Source organism: Aspergillus luchuensis, chromosome 5 (assembly GCF_016861625.1).
Source record: "Aspergillus luchuensis IFO 4308 DNA, chromosome 5, nearly complete sequence".
NCBI lineage: Eukaryota > Fungi > Ascomycota > Eurotiomycetes > Eurotiales > Aspergillaceae > Aspergillus > Aspergillus luchuensis.
The window spans coordinates 459,326-478,237 of record NC_054853.1 but is presented as its reverse complement, the minus strand read 5'-3'; the positions used below and the strand labels follow the sequence as shown (position 1 = coordinate 478,237).

The 18,912-nt window shown below is 49.6% G+C and overlaps 5 protein-coding genes across 5 annotated transcripts; 3 read left to right on the top strand and 2 right to left on the bottom strand.

Moving 5' to 3' along the window:
- Positions 1–3,062: 3,062 nt before the first annotated feature.
- On the top strand, positions 3,063–4,112 carry AKAW2_50165A (uncharacterized protein; the record flags this gene model as incomplete). Its single annotated transcript, XM_041689952.1, has 1 exon — positions 3,063–4,112. The coding sequence occupies one exon, from the start codon at positions 3,063–3,065 to the stop codon at positions 4,110–4,112; it is 1,050 nt and encodes a 349-aa protein (XP_041543586.1).
- Positions 4,113–4,298: 186 nt separating this feature from the next.
- Positions 4,299–4,628, bottom strand: AKAW2_50164S (uncharacterized protein; the record flags this gene model as incomplete). Its single annotated transcript, XM_041689951.1, has 1 exon — positions 4,299–4,628. One exon carries the CDS (start codon positions 4,626–4,628, stop codon positions 4,299–4,301), a length of 330 nt encoding a protein of 109 aa, XP_041543585.1.
- Positions 4,629–6,459: 1,831 nt separating this feature from the next.
- Positions 6,460–7,167, top strand: AKAW2_50163A (uncharacterized protein; the record flags this gene model as incomplete). The annotated part of the gene is made up of 3 exons (XM_041689950.1): positions 6,460–6,531; positions 6,623–7,041; positions 7,095–7,167. The coding sequence occupies 3 exons, from the start codon at positions 6,460–6,462 to the stop codon at positions 7,165–7,167; spliced, it is 564 nt and encodes a 187-aa protein (XP_041543584.1).
- A 7,929-nt stretch (positions 7,168–15,096) lies between these two features.
- AKAW2_50162A (uncharacterized protein) lies at positions 15,097–16,138 on the top strand (the record flags this gene model as incomplete). Its single annotated transcript, XM_041689949.1, has 4 exons — positions 15,097–15,255; positions 15,318–15,604; positions 15,661–15,874; positions 15,923–16,138. The coding sequence occupies 4 exons, from the start codon at positions 15,097–15,099 to the stop codon at positions 16,136–16,138; spliced, it is 876 nt and encodes a 291-aa protein (XP_041543583.1).
- A 1,049-nt stretch (positions 16,139–17,187) lies between these two features.
- Positions 17,188–17,585, bottom strand: AKAW2_50161S (uncharacterized protein; the record flags this gene model as incomplete). Its single annotated transcript, XM_041689948.1, has 3 exons — positions 17,188–17,329; positions 17,397–17,414; positions 17,488–17,585. 3 exons carry the CDS (start codon positions 17,583–17,585, stop codon positions 17,188–17,190), a joined length of 258 nt encoding a protein of 85 aa, XP_041543582.1.
- Between the last annotated feature and the right edge of the window lie 1,327 nt (positions 17,586–18,912).

Sequence of the window (18,912 nt, the reverse complement as noted above, 5' to 3'; positions counted from 1 at the left end):
TAGATATCCCACCCGCGCCTGCCTACTACAAGTTATTCTCCAAATTTTATCCACTCTTCCTCTTCTTCCCCAATCATGCTAGGTATTCTAGAAAAGTATCAATAAAGAGTCGTTTCACTAAACAGCTATCTCAGTAGTAGTATATATCCAGTACTTTTTCATATTTATTCAGATATTTCATCTATCTGAACCAACCTAATTTTATCAAGTTCTCCCTGTCATACAGATTATATGCTAAATATAGAGCTACTCCAGGTGGTTATGTTGTTCAGATACACCGAGGAAATCTCCAACGTCGGTCAACGCTTGCCTCGTCAGGGCCAATACTTGGATAAAATGCTTCCCGATACCGTACCGATGTCAGTGTGTATACATTCTAATTCTTTCTGTGAACATTACGCGAAACTACCTTATATTGATTCATAAGGGATGGCATCTGATTTGGGCACTCATGTTGTTCCTCTGGTTATATCACCCTGTTTTGCCGTGTTGGAGAGTCAAATTCCGAGCCGTTGATCTCGCGCAACTACGTGCAGTTGGTGTCTGGTATGTAATTTGGTTAAACTCTCCGGCTTTGGCTATAGATCGTACTGGGACCATTTCGCAAATCCCCAGTCCATTGGGGCTCGTTACCCACGGGCGCCGTGTCAAAATAATCCACAAAATGCTGATGACTAACGAATTATTGGGTTGGCGCTTACCAGGCTGGTCAATCCACCCCCTTCGAGCGAGCCGCGCACTTACGCGACACAGTGTGAGAAGAAGGGTTTATGATGGTAGCTGAAATCCGGAGTCTCGGCCATCTATTCATCTGGCGTTGTGCCGGCCGTGTGTTTACCGCGTTATAGCTTGAGGTGTTGACAATCCCACGGACTAGCGGTGAATGCCCCTGTGACTACGAACACGCATGCGGATACTGGCCGACCGGGGTGTGCCATGGACCAGGCGATTCCAGAACGATGCTCAACACCGAAACCCATGCAGCGCAATAATTGTATTCATCGACAGTGGCGTCCGAAATCACACCTCGTCACGTTCTCGTCTTCGTGTAAGATAGCACAAATCTCATCGATCTACCTGGTGGTGCAGTGTCCATTTTGATTGGTGTCTATGCAATGTCCATAGTTTTGATTGGTAGCAGCGGCTCCGCCTTGATGCTCATGCAAAGTTCGTTTCGGTTGCACAGCGTCTGCGTCTCGAGGAGCCGTGGGGCCACTGTTCGTTCGTGTGATCGGTGTCTGTCACGTCCGCCCGGATACTATTCGTGCGAATGAAACGTCCACTGACTGCTAGTGCGCGATTCCCTGGAGCTTTCTCCAATCAAGTGCGATGTGTAAGCGCCCAGTTGCTGACATGTACTCCATATTCAAGGTACTGAGGCCCCAGCTCCTGACATTCTTTCATTCTCCAATGAGGTACCGGACACTGGACGGGCGCCAATAGGACACATAGCACAGTGATCCACTTGGTAGCATATTCCGTCGCTTAGCGTAGAGGCTTGACAACCACTCATAAGTACGGTTCGTCGATCGACAGCTCGGAACCTTCCCTAGCCTAGGAACACAGCGTAATTCGGTTGACTTCAGAGTGACTTGTGGTCTGTGGGAAGGGCAACATGTTGTGTGCTGTGGCTCCACTAGCGTGGTCGGAGGGATGTACCTGATCAGTAAAGCCGCCATGCCCCTTTAATTAGGTACCTGGAGCCTGTCACTGCGACGGGACTTTTTCGCGAACGGCCTAGTTCTTCCGATATGCGATGCAGCAAATCACTGTCCCACTGTCCCGGGCCATCGACTTTGCCCAGCTTTCTCAGGGCCACTGATCACAAACCACGGGATCTCGTCCACCGCGAGGAATGGCTGCTTCAATTTCGTAAGCTCCACCAGTGGTGCTTTTTCTTTCTCGCAGTCAACACTACCAGCCATCGTCCGAGTGAATCTGCTTTCGAGCGACCAAGCAATCTCAAGTCAGCGGACCCCGCCTTTTCACTACTCAAAGGGGAAAAGGTCGGCAGCATCAGAATGCCCAAAGAAAGCCTGAATATCGCAAAGGATAACTGGTATGACTACCATAATGTTCGGTACAGCAACAGAAGGCGAGATGCCACGGGTTCTGAAGTTGCGATCGTGTGCTGCTCTGAATGGTGTCGAGCGGCCGGAAATGGCATGCAAACCTTCGGCGTTTGGCCACAGGGCGCGCGCTAACCCAGCGAAGCTGCTCGCGCGGAGTAACCCCCACTCCTCCGTAGCGACAGACGGACTATCTACAGAGTACAGTATACCTGTCTACTCTGTACACAGCTTTTCCGGAACCTGAGGTGACGGCGTGCATAGTACTGATCTCTGATTGATGTCTTTGCGAGGCCCACTTTTTCGACTGGTGTTGAATCGTTAAGAGGTATCTTTACGTTTCCATTACCGTTACTCATTTCTCTTGGCGGGTTCCAGGTTGAGTTCGAGACGCCTACCGTACACTAGCCGCTCTCACGTGAACCCTCAACAGGTACCCCCGGCAGCAGGCCGTGTATTCAACATAACCCGTACGATTTTTTGTCCCCAAAAATCCCAAGTTCTCTCATGTGATTACAATTAACTGTAACAGAAAATCCCTGTACGCTTCGAACATTCTGATCCCTATCAAGAGATCAAAGCAAACCTTCACACACCGAAGCACCCATCATTAAGAGAGGGCTTCGGTGTTCTTAGGTCCTCCATCACGGATCGTATAAACAGTGTACGAGCCGCCACTCCCAAGGAAAAACAAGCGGCAATCTGCATCCCATCTGTCTTGGGAGCCAGGTCAGCCGCGTCCAAAAGCAGCCCTGCTATACATCGCCTCCACAACTCTCGTTATTCCAACCATGCTACAGTCTGTTGACTAGTTTCCGTCAAACCACCATAAAGCTGATAACAGTGAGCACCTGCTGTGATCCAGCCAATATAATGGATAAGCTTCCGACAGAGATCGTGGGCATGATTGTGAGAAAATTGGAAAGTAGGGAATTTCTCAATTTTCGCCTTGCCAACAGAAGTCTCCGAGCAAGGTCATTCCAGGAATTCACTATGAGATTTTTTGAGACGCGACGCCACATATTAAGCCGACATAGCCTTGAGACCCTTCGAAATGTGGCTACTCACCCTGCTTTTGGTAGTGCATTGCGTGTTCTCGTGATCCACCCTGATCACCTTACAGCACGTCACCTAGCCAACTTTCGGGATAAAGAAGCTGCTGCTGTGGATAAAATCAGCTATGAACAACATTTAGCGGAGCAGGACCATCTTGCAGCATCAGGCTACGACACTGCATGTCTCGCACAAGGCCTTTCCAAGGCAACAAACTGCAGGACAATATTCATTGAGGATGATATTGACCACCGCCCTTGGGGGGCTCGTTCTCTCGAGAAATTGACCGGTGTTGAACCAAACTCCACATTGGACAGCTTAGAAAGCCGGAAATTCTTTGCCCGCGCGATTCATGTCATCTTCGCTGCTGTTGCTGCAGGTTGTGTCCCACTGGAGCGGTTTGAACTCTATGTGGGGTTGTCTAGAGTTCCAGTGGACCCAGGAATGCTGCAGCTCCCGGATTTCTGCCTCACTATGAGTCCTATTACTTCGACACTCACAACCTTACGTTTCACAGTTGGGCCACCAGAGAGGGGAAGTGCGTTGCCCTGGGCAAGGCATCTAGTACGATTTATCGTGCAGTTTTCCAGGCTTGAAGTGCTACGTCTAGGTTTTGCTTCTCGTATTCAAGTAGGGGATCTTAAGGCGCTAAGCGAAGGCATTTGCCTCAAGAATCTCCGCGTCTTGGAGATCGACACAGTCAGTGGTACGGAAGATCATTTAGCTAGGCTACTTCTTGCCCATAAAATGACTTTGCGCGACGTGTATCTGGAATTAACCGAACTTCCAACTCTTGAGTCCTGGAAATCATTACTCACGACCGTTCGGGATGAACTTTGTTTAGACCGCCTTGAAATCACGGACTGTGAAGCCAGTGATCGTATCGTTATGTTCGGCGACAAGCAGTTATCAGATTCTATTAGCATCCAAGGAGGGAAAAAAGTTTTGGATAATCTCATCGGGACACTAACGTTGGGGAAGATGATCTGAGCCACTATTGGGTGACTGAACATGCTCTTGCGGAGGCGGATACCAATCGCGTGAGCTACAAGTACTTGGAGCTGGCCGCGAAATTGAATAGAAAACTTTAGAAAGATTTCGATCGAAGGGGGACTGGTTGATGAGATGTATGTATCTCTAGCAGCTGACCTAGAAGTCGTGTAACAGTTCCGCCGCTCAAGCCTGCCGTGCAGACGGGTTCTTGCAACATGTACGGTTCGTGTTGCAAAATGCGTATTCACTACTCGGTCTAAGATAAAGACCACGACGTCTTGTGGCGGCATGCTTTGCAACGTTTCCGAATAGATTGTCACGGGCCTGAGATACTGCCATACTGTTTACAGTATACTCCACCTTTTTGAAGCCGGGCTTATATTTCATCGCTCCGACGCAGCGAGTACGCTGCGTACTGTCCGAGATGCAATCGAGGGCCCAAGGGCGCTTCAACCATTTCACGTCCTCCAGGTCAACTACAACCAGATGGCCACTCAGGTCATCCCACAGCATGTTACGCCACTCACTGTCGCAGTGGGTAGCTCCACACGACCAGATCTTGACCAGAGCTTTGTTGCGCGCCTGATGAAAGAAGCTGGGTTCTTGTCATGGATGACATGCTGAAGCCGCGTTCCAGACCGGCTCAAGATCATCTTCTGCGTCATTCTTCTGCCGTGGTACCACTATGCCAGACGAGGCTTGAAGTCCCCAAGACGCACAGGGATGTGTTGACTCTATAAGTTCCTAGGGAGGTGATAATTGTCCACTTCCGCTTGAAGACGATGCTGTTTCTCCACAGGCGTAGTTATAAATAATTACCGTGTATCCGCAGGGAACGAGGGTGACTTTGACGAGGTATCGGTATTCTGTCCGACCACACGTGTGCAACTGTTCGAATCCAAAGTCTCGACCTCAGGCAAGTTGACAATGAAAATAGTGTGTGAACTCCTGCAGTCCGATGGAGTGTCTCTGGCTGTAGTGGGGTTTGCAGTCGGGGTACTTTATATCTAGAGATTCTCGGTCGAACAAGCCGCGGATGCAGGCAGTTGTGCAGTGTGATCGTGTAGAATGCCCGTCTTTCGAGAAGACTTTTCATTGTCCCGCCCGGTTCGTGTCCTTTCGCTCCCCCTCTGTTGTTCCCTCAGGCCGTGGCTCGGTCGGATGTGCGACGCTGCTGCGGTAGATGGCGAATGCGATTATTGCTCACTGCCGCTGCCTTCGGTGGACGAGTGTTTCGGTGTAGATACGACTGGTTGACAACGAGCGCGAGCGCGTGCGTTGCGTACTTCCGATCCCATTTCCAGTCAGAGGGCCGATAAGTAGACGCCCGCAGGTCTTGACCGAGAGTTTCGGGAATATCTCAACACGTCGAGATATTCGACCTGCTAGGTTGATAGCTGGTCGTGTGCCATATCGTACTATTTCTGAGCCGGAGGTTCGACGGCCAGCGCTTGAAGCGTGAACCCATGCACTTGACCGGTAGCGGTCCGGTGGAGGCGCATTTCATCGTCCTGCACATCCTGATTCGGGATACACGAGAAATATTTTGAACAATGGTGGGATTAATTTTTGGGATGTGGAGGAAAACCAAAGCCTCCCCTGAGCAGATGCAGCCGTAATGAAAGCCACTGTCCATCATGTATAAGAATATCTGAGTGACCATGGCGGCGACGAGGCGAGTTGGCATAAAAACCAAATGTGTCGCCTTCCTGGTCAACGACATCGCGAGCCAGATCCATCGGTGTAGACCCGCCACCCCACCAATTCAGGGATCGTCACTTTGTGCGGCGCTTCGAACTCCACTGCATACACGGGTATTTGCCGTTCACCCTCCACAAGGTGCACGCAGAACTGGTCGGCGCACCGATCGCGTTTTCGCGCAGTGCCACCCCTCTTCTGTCTCTGCGCAGCTCCTCGTCCCTTTCCTGAACCTCTTCCAAGCCTAGTGTTCGCCGGTCGTTAGGGTGTCCGCGCGTCCTCGAGAATCATTTGCTCCAGGCTGTTCTCCAGCGAAGTTTCCGATGGGTTTGTGCGACCGTAGGTGACTCAGCCTTGAATGCCAAACTCACGTTGAAGGTGTTCATCGTCTCGCAAAGCCTCAATGACCTTTTCGACAAAGTTGTCTACCGTGTCTCGCTCAATATTCCGAAGAGACGCTCTAGATAGGTCTGCCTGTTCCGGACATCCGTAACGTCATCGATCTGGGTGTCAGAAGGGGACAGTGGGCGAGAGGGAAAGGCAGCGGTGCGGTCGAATTTCCCCCAAAACTTGTTCCTGTAGTTGGGGAAAGCCATGCCAAGGGACGCGTGTCGGGTTACGGCGGTTAATAGCGGCCATCGGGCAAATGCGTTTATGTCCCTTTACCGCTCTACATACCGCATCCGAATTAGGATCTCATGATACTCTGCATGATGCTGTACGGATCCTTTTTCTAATCATCATGAAACATGCCTCCTTTTATTGATCTTGAGCCGTACAAGGCTGACATCATCGGTCTGTTTCATCAGGACTGTTCTTCAGCTCGTATTGCCTCTATTATTGAGGCACAATACCACGTACGAGTCGGCGAGCGTACAATCAAGACCAGGTTAAGTGGTTGGGGTGTTAGCAAGCGCGATCGTACGGCTACCACTGATTCTTCTCTACACAGCCGGATCAAGGAGTTGTTCTTTGAGAGGTGCCTCTCTGATGCAGAGATTCTACGTACTATACGGGCTGAAGGATTTACTGTCTCTTCACGAACACTTCGACGAATCCGTACGGAGCAAGGCCTCGTCCGACGAACAGATGATTCTAGTGAGCGTCAACTCCATGATGATATAGCTACGAAGCACCTGCTTGAAGCATATAATGAAGGGACTATCCAAGGCTACGGACGAGAGCTTTTATTTGCTCATATGCGTGGTGAATATCTTATTATTCCAAGGTCTGTATAGAGGATCATTGTACATTGATTTCTTACTAACTGAGGTCTTGTAGATATCGGCTACATGAAATCTACCGTACGATTGCACCTGAGGCTATACAACAACGGAAGAATGACATGCAGTGAAGTCGTGGCTCATATATAGTCCCTGGACCAGATCATCGAGGAACGCACGAACTTGCCTAGGACAATGAAAGAGGTCCGGACTAGTATAAATAGATTCCAAGTGAGAGCCATCAGAATACTGTTGCAGGAGCGACGGGGACGAAGCTGTGCAGTAGGAATTCCGTCCTCTTGCTAGAAGAAAGGGAATATTCTCCCCACCTGAACCGTGGAGGATGCATCCTGGACAATCTAGAGAACCAAAAATCTATAAAAGCTTGGTCGCTTACCTGTAGTGTAGCAGCACTTCCTACAACCGTAGCGATTATCCTTTTTTTTTTTTTTTTTTTTTTTTTTTTATTTATTTTTTTTTTTTGTGACAGCCAGTCGAAACGAGCTTTTCTTCTTACTTGGTGTGTACGCAGGCTTGCTAAAGCTCATACTTCAGCAGACCAATATCTCCAAGTAAGGATCGACGGTACCATTGAAACATCTCCTGGCCCAACAATGCCTTATCCTCACTGGCCTTGGAGGTATTGGCTCGGCCTCACCGGGAGATCAGCCTTCTCACTCCAGTCAGAGCACTAGCGAAACGTAGAACACGAAAAGTCATATCAAATGGCAATCCTTTATAATGATTTGAGACGTAGGATGAGACGGTATACTGTAGCATAAAAGCTGGCTGTCGTTAAGGGTCCACGAAGGTGACTTTATATAGGCCGGGCACTTCGACACTAAGCGGTAGTGAGGCACTTTACCTGATTAGGAACAGCCTTACTAGCCTTGCTCTGCGAACAAGTGCCAATGCCCTCGCAGATTCTCACGACCCGTACCCGTGGATCACTTGGCCATGTACACCCGGCGAATTTCTATTACCTGGTTAGACCTTGTGCTGAGTAACATGGGAAATGCCTGTGGAGGTCGGGCCGTAACTCTTATGCTAACTCCGCACGCTAAACTGTATTTGTATAATGACCCTCCATGTGGAGGAACAATTTACTGAAGAGGTTTTACGTGCCTGACCATCAGACTCAGCGCTTGTGCACTCTTTCATCGACCACAGTATAGACTTTTGTAATCTTGATCGTATTTTCCACCTCCATCCCCCTCCCAAACCCCCCACACACCCAGCTACGAGTCATAAAGCACAGTTTTCTATATCGGACCAGGCCGAGTGCATAAGCCAGAGCCAACAATGGTGAACTGTGCAAGGGTAACAAAACGACCGAGCTGCACAGATTGACTCGGACCATGGTGTATGCTCACCTACAAGTAAGTTCCAGGCAAGTTCAGGCCGCGAGAGGCAGGAAGTCGGGGGTGCTCAGTGCCCCTCTGCATCCTGGTCCAGAACCCTATGGGCCTACGGTTCACGACGAGGATTTCAACGATGACCTCTTTTGGGGATCTGAGGATGCGCTTACTGACCCATGATTATGAGGAGAGCAGAACACAAGCGCCTGATGGAACCTCCAACTAGTAGACGTAGAGTTTCGGCATCTCACGCATCTCTGACCAACAAGGTCAATAAGGACTGGGTGTGGAGCATGTCCTGACGCCTTCGTGAAAGCACGAGGCTGGGGCTAATCCAAGAAACGACCGAATGGGCCGCACTTCCGCTTCTCAGTATCCGACTGTGGCTCATTCACCACGTCACGCCAAGGATATGCTCGGTGGAAGAGGCGTATCTATGATATGAGTAGTTGGGTGGTAAGCACCTTCAAGCAAAATTCTAGTACGTATATTCCATTCAAACCGTACAGGCTCTTGGCCAGAGATCTGTAAAGGATCTTGCCACGGAATTACGATTTTGGCAGAGTAGGAGTGATATCTTTATTTGAGCTGGGAGAACCAAATTCACCCATCGCTGAACTCGTGCTGAATACTCGTGTTTCAGTTCCTACCGTATCCCAGTTCGTGCCTCGCAATTGTTGGATCAAGATCATCACATTTCTACATAGTGCCCGGTCAATCTTCTTGGCTACTTTGCAGCCTCCGCATTGGCCTCCGAATTTGACGGCATTGCCGCAGATGGGCTTCAAAACATCCACGTAAATGCGACATCCGCTTTCCAGATAACAAAGGGCTTATTCGAGACAGGACTCTTCTTGCCGCACTACCTCTTGTATGCTGTCGGTCCCTTACGCGAAGTACGCAAACCGAGGATGCCCTGACGCCTCGACTCCACCTCCCTCTCCTAGTCCTGCCGCTGGCCCTTGGCAGATTGTTAACCAGATTTCTGCTAATGCTCAACCGTGTTATTACGTCCCATGTCAGCTCAGCTTCCCTATGGTTGGAATGAATACTGGGAGCGAGTTGTGGTTTAAGGTCTACAGAATTTCTGAAACCGAATTGATGAAGCTGGAATCTGGAAGACAAATTGTTACGTGTATAGAAGACAGCTGCAGTGGATACTGCCAAATAAAATATGGGGCTCAAGGAAGCTTCCACGAGCGATCTGATCGCTCGGCATTTCATGCAATTGATGAAGGTCTGTACTTATATAGTGCGTAATCTATGTACCAAGGAAATGAAGGATGGGTGTAATTGTCACTCCGCAAGTCACACATGCATCGAGGGAATTCAGAAAATCAACATCTATATCGACCTTTCGTTTCATTAAAACCGAAACAAGAAATACCGTCGGGCATAAATGCCTGTGCACTGCTACTGTCATGAGACTGGCACCAAAAACATAGAAATCGTATCACGGGATGGGTAATTTATGGATGGACTGCGCCTGGCTTGCAAGATCCAAGACTACTAGGGGAGGCAGCTGAAAATTGGCTAGTTCATGGATTTCTTCTCTTGTTTACTTACCAAGCGCTATGGAATTTGCCGCATAAGAAGCCCATTGCTTCGCTGGAAATATGAAATTAGAATTCATTTTTTGAACCTTCTGACCTGCATCCTGCGACACAATATCATGCACATCGTACAATGTTATCGTGTACGTCAAGTTCAAGTATCCTGCCCTGCTCGGCAACATGTGGTGATACAAAGAGAGAGAGGATATAGACCTGGAATGCCCTTATCCCGGGATCCCCATGTATTATATTACCGGCGTATACAATGCTTCTTTTCTGGGGATTTGAGAATTTCATCTGACTTCCAACCTCAACGTCGACATTGAGCCTCTGGTCTCATAGGACGGGATGCCGCCTCTCTAACCGCTTACGAACGAGATACTAGACGGGGGTTCAGCAAAGTCAAGCAGGAATAATATTAAAGCGTCCCCATATTGCTTAAAGCTTAATTTCGGTGGATGATCTATTGGTTGCTTTGATTCCTAAGGATTGCGTGACCCATGGGCTTAAATACACCTACCCCCCCCCGGGATCTTACTTATGAATTAGCTTTACTTCTCTGGTTTCACTGGTCTGCTGCTGCTTGAGGCCAACTTATGAGGGTGTCTACCAGCGCTATCGAATACCTTAAAGGCCTTCAGCGTCATTGCTGTCACAATGTTCCAAGGCTCCATCAAGACTCAGCTCGTTTCAACCGCTCACTGCCCTTCTAAATACGATGGTCATTAATAGTGACCAAACAGGTCGAAGCCTTCCCAGTTTGGCCACTGCGTCCATAGTACAGACAATCCGTATAATTTCTGCTAAAATACACTGCGACCATATGCCTCTGCTAAGCTGTTCGTCCAACTACCATGGTTGGGGAGAGACTGATGAGGAGGATCAAACCAGCAGTTAAGATGACCTGGTTTTTGACAAAGATAGACTCGCCTACAGCCACTTTTTGGGTGCCAATCAAGCCTAGCCCTTCCACCCTTAGCACAGTATAGACAGCCTTGGAGATGTTTTGAGGGGACAGAATATCTCGAGACGTGCGTATGAGGGCGAATGACCCGTACTATTCATATTATCAATGGACGCTCATCAACCTCGTCATAGAGCCTTACCCCTTTGTATAGCAGGTCTCGAACCGGGATCAATTGCCTATCAACATCCACTGATGGAGTAATAATACCAAGGTCATGGGAGTTTTTCTTCGGGAGAGGCAGTGTTCCACTTAGCCAATCGTTGACTTGGGGTAGAAATGCACGAATCCCAATTTCCACGTCTTCATCACGGAGTATTTGCAGGTGTCGGACTCGCATTTCAGAGACTTCTCGGTAATCTTCTCGGTAATCTTTTTGGTAATGTTAGTAGACTGGCGGTCACCCAAGCATCTATCGAATCTTTACCGGATAACATACGTATCATCGTGTTTTCCTGGTCATAGCCACGTGGCTGGTCATCATAGTAGACCGGGACAACGAAGTCGGGGGGGAGCGTGTAAGGTTTGGGTATGTAAGCTTGGGCTAGGAGGGTGCTGTTTCAGTACGTGTTTCTTCAACAGAGCTAATATATATATAATGCATACCATGACCAGGGTTCAGGCTGTCCAGGGTCTCTGTCCCTTCTCCATAATGTTCAATGATGTAAGAGAGTTCAAAGCATCTTGGCGCGCATGGTAGGTTAGTAGCGGTTATCGAAGGTCCCATACAAGTTCGGTAGCAGTATAGGAACAAGCTGGAATCGTGTCTGCCCAAGTCAAGACCTTTATGGATTTCATCTCTCTTCTGTCGGAAATGCCGGTATAGAGTGGATGGCATAGCAAAGCCTCGGAAGCATTTAGGACACAGAAACTTAATTTTTGACTCTCTTATGACCTTCACCAGAGTATTGAGCTGTCTTTGGTTTCTCAAGTCGATGTGCATGATGGGAAAGAATTGCCGAACGGTGAGTCCATAAGCCAGTGGCTCCAACTAGGTGAGAATTTGTGGGTGTGGACAGGAGATTTAATGATGGGGGCCGCGGGAGCGTATATCTATTGATTAGACACCAATACGCGATGTATTTTAAAGAGATACCAGTACGCTGTTTCAAGCCATGGTAGCCTTGCCCGGGAATTAGACTAGTAGCAAAGTCCGAAGGACGGGGAGACCAATGGAAAGGTAGAATTAGCTCGCCTTACAGCTCAATTCCAGACTAACACTACAAAGCAAATGTTCTCAGTGAAAGCCTTCAAAAGAGTGCAAGCAAATAGCGAAACAAAGAGCCAGAGGCATGAGACAGCAAAATAATGGAATTGCTAAAAGATGCCTTGGTCTTTTACCTCTACGAATCTATCGGATACGAAGGGTCCTCTCGAATTGTTCATCTTCTGCGGCAGAAGTTATGTATCCAAGAAGATTGATACATACACAAAACAGAAAGTCAGTGACCAGGTTGCTCATCGAATAATTCGCCAGGACATATTACCTCACAAATCACGTTGTACCATTAGAACTGAGTGTGCAAACACAATTCGGATTTTTCAAGGAGATTGTACTTTTCAAGACTTGACTAGTGTCTACTATTCCCAAAAAGGTTTGATTTCCATTGCCCTGGACATTCGAAATCAAACCCTTTTGAGACTAAACTGAAGCACTTTCTGGGCCCAGCAGCAGTAGCCCTGGACCACAATCATCAGATTAGAGGATCTCATCGAATCAGTGCCATTCAATGGAATACTGGTCAGTATATGCGGCAGAGCTCTTGGCAATCTACTACGCCATCGGGCTGGTATTCCATCTAGCACAGAAAAGTCCAGCTGCTGCAACAACGACCCGAGGCCCAGCCACCATCCTCAGCGATAGCATGTCGGCACTGCAGGTGATCGCGAACTCGTGGAACAAGTCCAACCAGCGCAATATCCAGGCCATCCACCAGTCGGCGGGAGAGCTGAAACCGCGTGAAATTCCACTGCGCTTCCAATGGGTCCCGGGACCCTGTGGCGACCCCGGCAATGACACCGCGGCCCGTTTGGCTGAGGAGGCAGCTGGCCTGGAAAAGAAGCACCCCTTCCGACGCCTTCTTTCTCACGAGAAAAAACATATTCGCAACAAGATCAGCAAAGAATGGGAACATGAGTGAAGGACCTCCCCTAGGGAGGACACCGCCGTCAGATTGATCAAGGCCTGCCCGCAAGCCGCACACATTAGGGAGTTAGACACTTCCGCTCCTTGTTCTTATTTTTCCCTCTTGCAGATTTTCACGCGCTTGCCCAAGTTGCAACGAACGTGGGCAGATCAGCGAAAAATCATCGTACAGCGGCAATACGAAAACTTTCTGCTGAATTAGCCGAGAAGCATAACGGGGAGACCACTTAATATGCGAACGGGTCTCCTAGCCCTCAATTGAAATCCCTCGCAATGTCAGATTCAAGTATTGCCGAATTTTCTTGCTCCTTAGCAATGTAGATCTCAGTATTGTTACCTATGGCAATCCCCTGAATGACCCTTATTATGGTTGAAAGAAATCAAAGCATATGCAATGGAGGGCAGCATCGAATTCTGGACTACAAGAACACAATTCTGTACTTTCTACAACATAGTACCTTAATGATCCTCCGTTATTGATCTTCCCCCATTCACCCCTTCTTGTTTGCTTTCACGCTCGTAAGCATCGCTTTCCGCAGGGCAATGTCACTTCTGATCAACGCAGCGGCCTCAGCAGCAGTAGCTAATACATCAAGTCCTCCGGGGCTGCTGGAAACCATAGAGAGAGCAGATCTTGCAGGTTTGAAACATATCGTCGGAAGCGCCTGGTATTCCAGCTCCATCACAATCCCGACATAAGCGATGGAAACATAGAGCAAGGACCATTTCTGGTGCCTTTGTTCCACACCGGTCACATTTGGCTGCCTCTATATTTTCCATTGGCTCTTTCAGAGGTATATTCCGCTCACTCTTGACCAATTGTCTAGCTCGGGCCAGGGCGTTGGATTGAAGTCGACATAGCTGTCGTAAGTTGTAGAGTTCTTGAAGTGTCTGCGGCAGAACCCACATCGACCCTGCATGGTTCTGTGACCACAGCCCCTGCTCGAGCCTCTGCTCTGAGATTCATGTTGCGCCTTCTCAAGGGCTTGGTAGAATCTTGCTCTGGTCACACACGAACGAGGGTAAGTTTTCGTTTTTTTGGACGGTGCCCTCGAGACTGCAGCTAAGTATGTCAGTTCTCCCAGATCATCGTTGTGTGATGGGATAAACCTTTCATCTCAGCTGGAGGCACAACGCCCGTTAGCGTATTCTTATGCATCAGTAGGTGCAGGATGTGGGTTGGAATGGTAGAGCTACATATGTTTGAAAAGACTGGGGATGGCAAAATGGAAATGGTCAAGGTGCAGCTTAGCGATCGTGGGAGTACACACCTGCACCCGATATATGTATTCAGCTGAAGCCTGTGAAACGATAGCACCACCATGGCCTAAATATTTGGACTTGTAACCGTCCTGGCAATCTTGCGGATTACGGACCCTTGATGTGAACCGTGCGGATGTCGGGAAGTACTTCTTCGGCTTATACCGTTCGTTATTTGATCCTTGACCGGAGGATGTCACTTACTAAACGTTTTTGGGCCGTCAGATAAGGAAACCCGGTTTGTACAAGTGGCATTTCATTTCCTTCAATGGGGCCATCTCCGTGGTCGCTGTGCCCTTCCTCCCTTTCTTTATCTCGTATGACGCTAAAGTAAATAGACGGAAAGTCTATTCCTCCGTCGGCCTTGGCTCCTGCAGCCAGACGTATACAGGGTAAGAATGGATCTTCCGGAATCCTACAGTCTCGGTTCATTCCCTGAATCGTTAAGGCCGGATGGTACTCTACAGGTTGCGGTATTCGACCATTCATCCGGAGTGGCAAAGAATCCCACGGTTGAGGCGCGGCTGGACCTCCGAAGGTTACCATTACTCCTGAGAACCCCTTCAGAACAGCAAGAGGCTCTGGCTGGCCTCCTGTAGATCTTTGGCCGGTCACAGTCATAGTCGAACGACCTCCCTCCTACTCTCCGTCGCCCACGGCAGTTGACCATGCCGAGCGGCGAACATTACCCAATCTCACCCGATAATATAAAGATACCCCATCACTCATGGAGGGGCGTTTTCATACCACGTCGACACAGTCGAATGGGGAGCGATGATATGATGCCAAGTGCTGGCCAGCGTCCTACTGACCCGGACATCCTTGTCGTGGAGGCGTGGGGACAAGGATTCCTGGTGGGCTCCCTTATTGTCATGATTGCCATCACCGCGGCCAACATGAGAAAAGGGGTGCTCCTGCACAGACTCATCGTGGCAGAGGTAAGTTGTGCTGCCTGGTTGCGGCGAATGGGGCACTATCCCCTGCTGATGTGGACGCTTAGCTCGCCCTGGCCCTCGGGCATGGAACGTTCATCTTTGTCCATGCGCCTGCGTATGGCTGGTTTCTCTCGGTCACGGCCGTGGGGCTCACAATTTCGCATTCCCTCCACAACGTGATCGCATGGATGAAGATTCGCGGCTTTTTCCCACCCTGGGGCACGCGACTGTATCTGATCACCCTGCTGGCGGCCCAGCCGTACTGGGTCGTCGAGATCTATGCCAATTTTGCCTTTTTCAATCGGGGCCAGGCCTTATACACCACCACCCGGCCACTCGAGCCGCTTTTCCGGTGCGGTGTCCGAGCGCAAATCTCCCCCACACCCCACATTGCTGATCCAGATCTAGGGACCCTTGGTGGATCTTCACCACCTACTTTCTCCTGTACACCATCCAGCGGGGTTATGGGTGTTCGCTGATGCAGCTGATTCGCATCAGCCCACGGTTCGGCGTCATGCTCTTGTTCATGGTGATCTCGGTTGTATTTGCGATTGTGGACATGTGTGCGATCCGGGTCGAGAATCGCCTAGGTTACCCCCCGGGCATGGAACCGTTCTGGAAGGTAAACAGCCGCCAATGACGAAAGGCCATTATGCTGACCCTGCTGTAGTTAGCGTTTGTTTTCAAGTGCCTGAGCGACACCATCATCTTGGATGACTTCCGGAGCGCCCTGGATCGACTGCGCTATCACTACCACCCGGACGGTATGCCACCGCAGGAGACCACGCACGCTCGTGGTCGGAGCACAAACCGGCTTGTGGACTGTGTACCCGAGGCGTCTATCAAATGCCCCGAGCCAGTATGTCGGCCACCGGACATGGTGTAAAGCCTGGAGTATCGTGTGCCGGCACCAACGGGCACGGCGTAACCTGATTTACATGCTGGAGCCACTGGGTACATTCGATACGCATTGGAAGGAGGGTTCTTTTCTTTTTCTCATGATAGATATGTTAGGGCCTCCAGCAGGCAGTTGGACGGCTTTCCTTTCGTAACAATGTATATAATGTGACCATGTGCAATTAGTTTGGGAAAATACGGGAAAGCATAGTGTGTGGCTGTGTGAAAACGCGTGGTCACGTAACTTGGCGTCATGGCCAATTGGCCATACGTCTGTCTGGCTGTTTGCCTGCGCCAAGTACGATACCTCCAGACCGATCGCCTGCTGAGTCAGCTATCCCCAGTGGAAGTCCACCTCCTTAACTACTGAGACGCTTAGTGCGATCGGGGAAGACAAAGAAAACACTCGCAATGCACTCGTTGGCATAAAGTCAGAATATAGGCTTGGAAATATAAATGCCTACGACGTCGTCGCCATGGTGACCTGGCCATCGAACGTGGGCGTCGCGAGGCAGCGACAGACGTGATCTTCCTCCGACGTCACACGAGGATGTGCCGATCACCTTCGACACATTATCTGAACTCACAGTGGAGCTTCGATGGGCTCAAACGCTGGGGATGGTACCAGCAGGGGAGGGCGCGACACGTTGGACACGTCCCCGCGTCTTTGTCTCGCGGACATGATGGATACCCACTTCACCGAACCGCTGGAGTCATGATCAACTATGCGGCTGATTCGTTCAACCATTGGCGCTACCGACGACCAAATGCAGCTATGGGGTGAAAGTCCGTTGATACAACGTATTCCTTCATCTTGGGAACGACAGATCAGGTTACCCTCGCTCTACTACAGCCAGCACAAACATTCGCTCTTGATTGAAGATAGTTATATACTCTAGACTCAGATCTCAATTCCGGCCGGACACGCTTGGTGAAAGACAGTGGCTCTAGGCGATGTAACTCAGACCTTGTGCCATTGGTCCCCTCCCAGCCTGGCATGAGAAACGTTCCGTTCCCTTTTCCTTCGCCCGCCGACATTCATTCCGACTCCCTATCCTTGTACCGAGCTGAACGACGAGATTTGGTGTGAGAGCGCGGGACACTCTCATAGATGCTGCTCACTCTCCTGTGCAGGCGGTTATTTTCTTGATTTTGATCCTTTACTTGTTCCTCCAGCTTTCTATAGTTCTTCGTTAGCTTAAAATCCCGTAGAATGTCGCTTAGTAGCGCAATGGATATAAGCTTACCGGACTCTGCTTTCGAGACTTGAAGATACAGATCAGCACAGTTTGAGGGTGAATGGCGGCCGGGTTTGGGACATCACAGAGCGGGACATACTCGCAGATCAACATTGTGAGAGTCTTCGTAGACGTAATAGCCACGTTATTGGGATGCTCAGGAAGCTCGTTTGTGACCACGCTGTCAACCTCCGACATTGCATCTCTGTCGCTTGCGTCGTTTTCATGGGTTGAAATGCCCTTACCCGAGACGGCCTGGAAGTTCGCCTTCCTGCCGTCTGGCGGAGCTGATTCAGTGTAGTGCGAGGCATTCAACTGGGTTCCGGAAGGGGACTTCTTCTCAGCCGAATGCTAGTACTTTCCGGAGACCTTTCAGTCGTGGCGGGTGAGCATTCATTGTTGTCAGAGGGTATGTACAGGTGATGATAGGAGGAACGAGATTTCTGTGAGATGTGTGCATACCACGAAGGCGAAAGGCCCCGCTTACGACGCACATGGCACTTTATAAGGGCAGGTTGTCTCGTTGACTTCTAATGGAGGTGACACCACGCGCCAGCCCTGCTCGAAACGATCCACCCAATGCAAACCCGAAGTTGAAGGTAACTTTGAGACCATGGTTCTAGGCATGGGCAGACCAGGGCCTGAGTGTAACCCCGCCAACCCTTGTGGCACACTCAACAGTGACAGACCACTCACTGGTCAAACTAGGTATAGTCGGGCTATTCTGCCTGCCCGCAACCCAGCACAATCGGGGCTTGATTCCTGGCGTCGAATTGTCGGATGGCCAGAAGACGGGTGATTTCGTCTAGGGAAATGAAAGAGATACCTTAGAGCAGGAAAATAATGAGCCCTCAAATTACCGCAGGCTAGAATGTATGGACGGATTACTTCCCAGATTTCATTACAAAACCGTCTGAGGTTGGCGAGGGTGCACTCCACGCGTGGAAGGAAGAATAGCGAGATGGCAACCAATTGACGGGGTATGACAGCACGGCAGAAGCACATGTACCAAAGATATACTCGGGGTGCGTAAGCGGAGATATGTACCGGGCCCATTACAGATCAGGAATCAGCATCCTCATTATGAAGAACACAAATAACAGTCACAAGCCACGGTCTCGTATTTGCAGGACAATGACTCGTCGCTGCGCTGCAAGTTGGTCATTTCCATATCAGGTATATCTTCATCTCTTCTTCGGGATGTGGTCTGCGGATGAGATGATGACTCTTCCATGAAAGGTGTCTCTCCCGGATTCTCTTCCTGTAAAAAGCCTCCGGATGAGCAGCTGTAGCTTTGGGGATTTCACGGTGCTAAAGCATACGCTGTTGTAGAAATTATAGTACTTGTGTGGAAGGTTTGTATTTGTGCGTAAGAAGGCCATTAACTTGCTACTGAAGCTTTACCTGTAGCGCGCGTATGCCTTACATCATTTTGAAGCTGTCACATTGGAATAGTTCGCCTTGAAGGGACTTCAGATTTCTTTCTCATCTGTCGTTGCCCTGGGTTTGAATGCGGACTAAGAAT